Raw genomic sequence first — 8,746 nt, forward strand, 5'->3', positions numbered from 1 at the left:
GCAAAGGGGGCTGTCCGGGCGCCCCGGGCTGCCTGTTGACCGCGGACCGGCTCCCCTCCCTTTCTCTCCGGCGGATTACACCGGGCGCCAGCACAAGGGTCGCCCAAAGGAGGAGGGAGGACGGGCACCGGAGCCCCCGTCTGGAAGCCGAAGCCCCTCCTGTCCTCGGAGCAGAGGAGGGGGCGGGCGGCAGGAAAAGCCCGGCAGGGGGAGGGCAGGCACGAGGTACCTCACCCCCACCCCGCCCTTTCTCTCTCTCTTCCTCCTCCGTCTCTTCCTTCCGTCCTTCCTTCGCGGCTCGCCCCGCCCCGCCGCGCCGCACAGCCAAGCCCGGCCTGGCCTGTCTCCTCCTTCCGCCGCCGCTTCCCGCCCTGCCCCCGCGCCCGCGCCCACCTCGCCCTCTGGTCGCCTGCCCTCCTGACCCCCCCTCGCACGCCAGTAATTCGCCCTCTCCCCAAATCTCTGGGATTCCCCCCTTCCCGACCCTCGGCGCCAGTATCGGGCTGTAGCCCCCACGGCCTCCCTCCAATGCTTGCCCCTCCGCAGCCCCCCCGCGCCGCCAAAACTGAAGCCCCACGTCCCCTCCTCCTTTCTCCAGCCTCCGACCCCCCCGTCGCACCCACCCGGCCCCCGTGCTAGAGGCGCCCCCTCCATCCATCAACCCTTCCGCGCGCCCCGCCCCCTCCCGCCATGGAGTCCCAGTGCGATTACTTCATGTATTTCCCGGCCGTCCCTTTTCCGCCGCGGGAGGTGCTGCTGGGGGAGCCGGGCCGGTATCGGGCCCTTCCCCGTCGGAACCACCTTTACCTGGGCGAGACGGTCCGCTTCCTGCTGGTGCTGCGGTGCCGGGCGGGGGGCGCCCGTCCGCCGTGGGGGGAGCTGGCCGGCTCGCTCTCGGCCCTGGCCAGCGTCAGCCCGGGGGGGAGCCTGCCCGGGGACCACGGGGGGGACGAGGCGCCCCTGGCGGAGGCGGAGCAGGAGGACGGCGGGGAAGCGGAGGAGGTGGCGATGGCGGGCAGCTCGGGAAGCAACGGGAGCCTCTTCCGGGACTGCAGGGCCCTCCTGACCCACGGCCACGGCCCCCTCGGGAGACCCGCGGCAGGGGTAAGGCCAGGACCGGATGGCGGCGGGCGATTCAGAACAGAGAGGGGCATCCTGACGCCTCAGCCTCCCTCCCTCTGCAGGTGCCCATGGAGGAGCCCATTGTCTCCACCGACGAGGTGATTTTCCCACTCATGATTTCCTTGGACAAGTTGCCCACCACCACCATCAAAGCCAAGGTAAGCCCCAGACTGGGCCACACAATCAGACACCCCCCCCTTGGGACAGGAGCCCCACACAGACCCACCCGCTTCTCTCCCCAGATTGTGGTGACGGTTTGGAAACGAGACCAGGAAAAGCCAGAGGTGCAGGAACGCGGCTACCTCAGCGTCCTGCAGGATCGAGCCCCATCACAAACCTTTAGAGAGGAACAGGGCGCCTTCAAGGCACAAGGTCAGGTGCAAGCACCCAGATACCCTTCAGCACTGGTGGGGCAGAGGGCTGTCCCCCAAGTCAGAGGGGCCTGCCAGCCAGGCTCTGCCAGTCCTGCACTGCCAGGGCGGTTTTTTTGGCCACCTTCAGTTTTGCCTCCTGGGTTGCCCAGCTGGGTGCTAAACTAAACCTTCATCAAGAGTGAGGGTGTGCAATTGTCTGACCTTTGAAAAAAAAAAACCCACAGTGAGCACCATGCTGACCGTCCTCCCCCCGCCAGAGCTGAAGTGCCAGCCGCTCAACGTTTCAGGGAAACACGTGATGGTACTGAAAGGTGCGTGGTCAGCAGCAGGGGGCGGGGGCTGTTTGGAAAAGTCTGCATTGCCTGAGTGCAGGGAGAGCTTGGGACAGTGGCAAGATTTAGGGGTGCTGCCTCTCCATCTTCTGAGGATCTCCTCCAACCTGCCCCATAGGTTTTTCTCAAACCCCCTCCCCAAATGGAGGAAGGTGCACCCTCCCCATGCTCCTGTGTGCAGACTGCATTGGGTGCAAACAGAAATGGGTGAACCAAATATACACACGCACACACATTGTCTCTGTGGATCACATGATCTCACCCCCTTTTTCTCTGCACACACCCCTTGCCCTCCCCCAACCCCAGTTTTGAATGCAGCCTCCCAGGAGGAGCTGTGCGTGTGGGACGTGCGGATCCTCCCCAATTTTAACACCAGTTACCTCCCCATGATGCCAGATGGGTCCGTCTTGCTTGTTGATGATGTCTGGTAAGGAAAACTGCTGGTGGCAGGTGAGCTGGAGCGGGGGTAGGGTGGCACTAGTTGCTCCCCCGCCTGCCGGTCTGGCCTGGAAAGGCCTTCCTTTCAGGGCAAGCGGCTTCTGACGAGGGCCTGGCCTTATTCTGGATGCCACAAATGGCCTGCTTTTGAAAATGGCGCAAATGAAATGCAGCCACTCCCAGTTTTCCTTCTCAAATTTCTCTCCAAACACGGAAGCTTGTAGGGTGGATTCTGACAGATAGCACCTTTCCCCAGCAGGTCTTGGTTGGTTTCGGTGGCTCCATGTGTTGGGAGATCACTAAACTTATTCCCTTGAAGGACTCCACTGCACAGCTATGGATCAATCAGCCCTGTGCTGCTTCTCCAGTAAATGTTGGCTGTGTTTGTGTGTTGGACACCTTCAGAGGAATAAATTCCTGGGATGGGATGGAAGCTGCCTAGGTCTCCGGGCAGGGAGATGTCTTTGTCCTTGCACTGCTTCTAAAATATGCTCAAAACAGGGCTACAAGGGATCTCCAGGGAAGGGAAGTGTTAAATGAGAGTGCACACCTTGTCTTGACAGTATTGCAGGAGAGGACTTGAGCTGAAGAGATGTGTTCATGGCAGCAGGCAGGTGGGACACCTCTGCCTTGCTGTAAAGAGGCAGAGAAAGCATTTCCTAAGTGGGAGGGGGCACAGGCCCGGACCACTCCCTGGCAGGCCTTGCATGTGGTGCTAAGAGGACTCATGTAGGGCCATGGGGGCACAAAGAGGAGGAGGGTGTCGGAATTGCTCTCTATTGAGATGCGTAGCAAAGTTGTGTAGCACTGCGGAATGGAGAGTATTGAGCGAGCTTAGTGTGTGTGTATGAATCTTTGCTAAGATTCTACCTTCCCTGCAAATTAGTCAGACAGAGACTTTAAGCTTTAAAATAAGAAACAACTACTTTATTCTGGAAGTACATGCTTGATAGGAAAGAGTTCTATATCTAGCTAACTGGCTATGCTGGAGCAGCCTGCACTGGTCCCAGTGCTGGCCCTCATCCTGGTTGAGAGGAGAGACAAAGAGAAGATGTCTGCTTCCCTCTCAAAAGAGAACACAGAGAATGGTGGGAAGGAATTGGGATCAACATGCCTTTGCTTATCAGCCTAGCAGGAAGAGAAGAGACGGCAGAGGATCAAAGGGATAGGGATAGCCTCAACCAGCAAGAGGTCTAGCTCCCTAGCTACCCTTATTAACCCCACGCAGCCTCAACCCACAAAGTTGGAGTTGAACCTCATATATTCCAACAGAGGGGACAAGTCTGGGCCAAGGCCATGGCTTATGCCGCTGACGGGTGCGAAGGAGGAGCAGCCCAGACAGTGCACCGATTTGGCTGTGCTGGGGTGTGGGATGACAGAGGCAGTGTCTTGGGCTGTGGGAAGGGGGCTTTCCTCCTCTCTTCACCCCTCTTTCCCCTTCCCTCCCTCCCCAGCCATCAATCAGGAGAAGTTTCTATGGCCTCCTTCTGCCGGCTCCCCTCTGCTACCTCGACCTGCCCTTGCTCCCTCCGTGCCCTCGAGGAGCAGAACTTCCTCTTCCAGTTGCAGGCCCCGGAGCAGCCCCCTGACAGCACCAAGGAGGTGGGGGTCAGCAGGGCCTTGCTGGGGCACTGAGGAGGGAGGGGAGGGCTTGAGCTCCATACATGGGTTGCTGGCCCCTCAGGGCATGCTGGGGGAGGGGGAGCCACGGATGGGGTACCCTGGGAGAAGCAATATGTGGGGAAGAGGCAGGATATGCAGGGCTGTTCAGTATGTCCGTCAGACATTCTCCCGTCAATCACAGGGCCTAGAGGTGCCTCTCGTCGCTGTGGTGCAGTGGTCGACTCCAAAGCTGCCCTTCACCACCAGCATCTATACCCATTACAGGTAAGAAGCCTTCTGTTCCTAGCTGTCTCCTGCCCCCCGCAGCCCCTTCCCCAAAGACTCCTGCTCCTCCCCCCCCCCCCCGGTGCTGCTTCTCAAGCCATAATTAGATGGAGGGTGACCAGGGCAGGCTCCTCTTCATGCCCTGTGGGACAGAAGGCTCCGGGAGGCAGAGTTGTGCCTGGAAATGATGCACACTGTGCGAATAGACCCTCAACATGGGGTGGGCGGGCAGGCGGGCGAGATTCCCCTGAGAGCATATTGGGTGACAGTCCGCCTCAGCTTTGTGACTTCTGCTTTGGAGGGATGAAAAGGTAGCCCCACTACCTCTCCTGCCATGGCTGCAAATGCCTGGGTGCTGCTTGTGCCTCCTCCCGAGCCCCATGAAATGCAAGTGGTTTTCCAGCCATGCTGGGGAGACTTGGCAAGGCTTTGCCTTCCCAATAATTATCTTTCTTTTTCACTCACTCAAACATACACAGTTCTTTTGGCTTCATGGAACAAGAGTGTTTTCCAGACATGACATTTCTGCTGCTTCAGCAGTTGGGCAGGGGGGAGGGAGGCATTCAAGAGTGGGAGGCCACACTCCCAAGTTGTGACATCAGCTTTGGACCTTCCTATGCTCAGCTCTGCTAATGCAAGCGGCCCTGGCCCGGCCCCCAGTTTGGAGCAGACTGAGGAGACTGAAAGGGTCAAGCAGTTAAAAGAAACGTTGGATCGATTCAGTCCTCAGCTGAAGCCTTAAATGAGGGTGAGGGGGTTGATTTGTGCTGTTCACATTGGATAAGGGGTTGATGCTGGTGAAACCTTTGAACAATCCAGCTCAGAAGAATATCATGAGTAGCCAAAGGGGAGTCAGAAGGAGCCAACTGAAAAGGAGCCAACTGAACAGGAGCCAAGCGTTTGGTCACATTGCAGGCTGACTGCAGCAGTTAGTGACTGGGGCCTGGTGCAGTTGGCTTGATGTCCACCCACTTTGCAGAATAGGCATGTCTAATTAATACATACAGCTTGTATTTCTGTTAAAGATTTACTCCTTGGCCCCTCGGTTTCTTGCAGTCGTGGAAAATGAGTTTCGCAAAACTTTAAGGAAATATTGGATCTCTGGCTGTGGTGTATTAAAGTTCCCAGGATCTTAATGTCTCTTATGAGAGAGGCTGAATGGTGCTTTTCCTTTCTTTTTTTTGGGGGGGGGGATTCTTAAGGAGGAAAAAAGTTCCCTCTTTTTTTTAATTGTCCAGAAAAGAAATTTAGCACAGAAGGTTTTTCTTGCTGCTTATTTCCATATAAATGTATTTCTGTGCAGCTGTTGCTACAAGAGGACAGTCAGGAAAAAGGCAGCAATGTTATTTTCGGGATGCTGTGCTAGACTCCGACTGAGCCAGGGTATCCAGATACACCTACAGCATTTTTTGTTGGGAGGGGGAGGAGGGTGTCACTCCTCCACCCTCACCTTTCTGGGGGTCTCAGATATTTCTGCTGCCACACAGGCCACAGGATGGTGAACATTGTCTCCTCTTCCCCAGCGCGTGGTGTCACACGTGGCCTCTCTGCTTTTGTCCCCAGAGGTGAAGGAGTCCTTCATGCCCTGGTGGGGTGTGGGGTGGAGGAGGACACACATGCGCACACACACATTCTGCCCCTGACCCTCTCTGTGTTCCAGTGCCCAGCCTGACCCTCCTTCTTGTCCTTTAGACTACCCAGTATCCGCCTGGCCCGCCCCCGCTTTGTGATGACGGCAGAATGTGAGTCGCCGGTTGCCTTGCACCGCCGCTTCACAGTCACCTACACCCTCATCAACAACCTGCAGGACTTCCTGGCTGTGCGCTTGGTGTGGACACCAGAGAGTGCTGCCGCTGGTGAGTGGCCAGGAAAAGAGGCAGCATGCCTGTGGGGTGTGAGGGAGGAAACCATAGGGTGTGCAAGGGACAAGGAGGAGGAGGGATCCACCACTCTGTGCCCTGGGAGATGGTGATGGGTTGAGCATTAAGAAGTGTGCAAGAAATCAGCAGTTGATCTGTGGCAATTGGCCACGCTAACGAGGAAGAGAGCCTCTGTGTGCGCGCGTGACTGCCAGGTGGTGGTGGGTTGTGGAGGCCCAGCAGAAGGGGCTGCCTCTTATCCCCCTGCCGCCTGGGGGCTTCTCTGGGGCATTTGGTTTGCTCCTGGGCATGACCACACCCCAGTAGGACAGTGCCACCTTTCCTGCTGCCTGCATCCTGCCTCTGGCCCCTTCAGGCAAGAAGCTCTCCCATGAAGAACGACGTGCTGTCCAAGATGCTCAAGACTCCATTGTCTGTCACACACCCCTCAACAACTTGGGGTTTTCCCGAAAGGGCAGCGCCCGCACTTTCCGTGTCACTTTCCAGGCCCTGCGTGCTGGCTTGTACGAGGTAAAACACATGCGCACGCCTGCAGCAGCGCATGCCTGCACTAGGCACTTGCGCTCTGTGGATTCCTCTTGTGCTGCACAGCCAAGGATGCATCTGATGCTGATCCCCTCTTTCGGGGGTCCCCACCCTGCAGGTGGACAGCCCCATTTCAGTGGCTGAAGGGCCCTTTGCAACCACACAGGGCCCTTCGCCCTCAGCACATGGTATAGGGTGGAGACGGATGGGGGTGCTGGAAAAGGTGCTTCAGGCTCTGGCGGAGCCTGTTTCTGGGAGTGGGGCTTGCCAGCCGGCCTTGTGTCAGCAGTGAAGCTTGGCTGCTTCTGGGTGCTGATCAACATCCCAGGAATTCCTTCTGAATTTGGAGGTTTAGAAAGAGCTGCCCTCCCAGGCTCTGCCCTCCAAAGGACGCCAATCACCTCCCAGCATCTCCGTGGCTGTGCTGCATTGAGAGCCGCAGGCCGCCCCCTCTCTCCCTCTCCCCCCACCCCGAAGCTGTCCCAGCACATGAAGCTGAAGCTGCAGTTCACCGCGAGCGTCTCCAACCCGCCCCCAGAAGCCCGGCCAGTCTCCCGCAAGAGCAGTCCCAGCAGCCCGGCCGTCAGGGAGCTGGTGGAGCGTCACCAGGCCAGCCTGGGCCGCTCCCAGAGCTTCTCCCACCAGCAGCCGGCCCGAGGGCACCTCATGAGGTGGGTAGCGAGGCAAGGCCTTTCCCGCGCCTGCCTCTGGGGTAGGGCTCATGGCAGGCGCTGGCCCCGGCTTCTCCGCCGCGTGCAAATATGGGAGGGGTTTGGCCAGCTCCTGCCCCCCCTTAGGTGTCTGTCCCCCCTCCCCAGGTCAGGCAGCGTCATGGAGCGCCGAGCCATCACTCCGCCCGTCGGCTCCCCTGTTGGCCGCCCCCTTTACCTTCCTCCAGACAAGGCGGCGCTGGCCCTCGACAAGATTGCCAAACGCGAGTGCAAAGTGCTGGCGATCACGCCCGTCACATGAACTGGGAGCAACCCCACCCCGCAAAGTTGAGATGCTGCATCTGCCTTGCATAAGAACAACACCGCACCCCCCGTGGAAATGCCTCTGTGCTGCTGCCGCAGCCATGTTGCTCCCCAGAATCCCCCAGCATGCGCGCCCCCCTCTCCACAGGCTCCTGGCCCCCTCCTGACAGGAAACAGTCCCTCCACTCGCTTCAGGGCAATTCCTTCTCCCCAGCATTCCTTTTACCTCAGTTTAGGGGGCTGTGCCTCTTCCGCCTTCCCTCTAGGGCAAATGGAGAGCTCCCCCCCATTTACTGCCCAGCATGGTTTCCTTCATTCTGAGGGCAAGAACAGGGTTCAAAATGGAGGCGCCCCCTGTCTTGGGGGGGGGCACACACCACTGTTTACTGTGCAAATGAGGGCAAGCCCCAAAGCCAAACAGCGGGGGTGGGGTTTTCCTCTTCTCCCCCCTCCCCAACTGCCTGATGGTGCGAGTCAGCAGCTCTGGCCCCCACCTGAAGGTATGGTGTTACTCAATGGACTGTGCTGCCCCCTGCTGGTAGAGGGGCACCTTTGCCACTGCTGCCCTTCTGTCATGCCAAATTGTGCCACTTTCTTAGGCCTGGGAAGAGGACAGATTTCCTCCCCCAGAGATGAAAAGCAACTGACGTCCTTCTACCACCCCCACCCCCTTCTTCACACTGGAGGCTGCCACATCTGCCAAGGGGGGCACAGAGGCAGGGCAGGCCTCCATTCCACCCCTTCTCTCATCTCAGGCAAAAGTGCACATCCCATTGCACTTTATTAATTTAATTTTATTATTTATATTTTTTTTATTTGCCTCCGAAGCAGCTCCAACTGTGTGTGTGTTTGTGAATAAACTGTGCTGGCTAGAAAACAGGCTAATACGTCTCTGCAGGTGTCTCTGGTGCTGAGGGAGGAGGGATCATGACATGGGGGCTACGGGGCATGGAGCAAGACTCACCTAAAGAGGTAGCTGCTTAGCCCTTTGCCCCCCACACACACACACACTCAGGAATCAGATCAACAAGCTGCTTGCTGCTGTGCAGAATGTGGGACGCCCCAGCCCCCTGTGGTGACAGGGAAAGGAGTGGCAGTGTGGGTGGGGCACTGAAAGACCAAGCAATAGTGATGGACAAGGCAGGTAAGAAAGAGTGTAGACCACCACCACCCAGCCAAGAGCAATGCTGCAGCCATTTTTGCTCCATAGAAAA

At 58.0% G+C, this 8,746-nt stretch overlaps 1 protein-coding gene across 1 annotated transcript; it reads left to right on the plus strand.

Moving 5' to 3' along the window:
• Positions 1–264: 264 nt before the first annotated feature.
• On the plus strand, positions 265–8,411 carry TRAPPC14 (trafficking protein particle complex subunit 14). Its single transcript, XM_061589110.1, has 11 exons — positions 265–1,104; positions 1,185–1,280; positions 1,365–1,494; positions 1,721–1,807; positions 2,135–2,255; positions 3,721–3,868; positions 4,071–4,153; positions 5,846–6,009; positions 6,389–6,543; positions 7,036–7,229; positions 7,377–8,411. Exons 1-11 carry the CDS (start codon positions 691–693, stop codon positions 7,528–7,530), a joined length of 1,746 nt encoding a protein of 581 aa, XP_061445094.1. The 5' UTR covers positions 265–690; the 3' UTR covers positions 7,531–8,411.
• Positions 8,412–8,746: the final 335 nt, after the last annotated feature.

The sequence above is a fragment of the Rhineura floridana genome, chromosome 11, assembly GCF_030035675.1.
Source record: "Rhineura floridana isolate rRhiFlo1 chromosome 11, rRhiFlo1.hap2, whole genome shotgun sequence".
NCBI lineage: Eukaryota > Metazoa > Chordata > Lepidosauria > Squamata > Rhineuridae > Rhineura > Rhineura floridana.

Bases quoted from the DNA above. Each gene is read 5' to 3' on its own strand.
- TRAPPC14 (XM_061589110.1), top strand. From the start codon at position 691: ATGGAGTCCCAGTGCGATTACTTCATGTATTTCCCGGCCGTCCCTTTT. The intron at 1,495-1,720 runs GTCAGGTGCAAG...AAAAACCCACAG, and splicing joins GGGCGCCTTCAAGGCACAAG to TGAGCACCATGCTGACCGTC. The intron at 4,154-5,845 runs GTAAGAAGCCTT...CTTGTCCTTTAG, and splicing joins AGCATCTATACCCATTACAG to ACTACCCAGTATCCGCCTGG.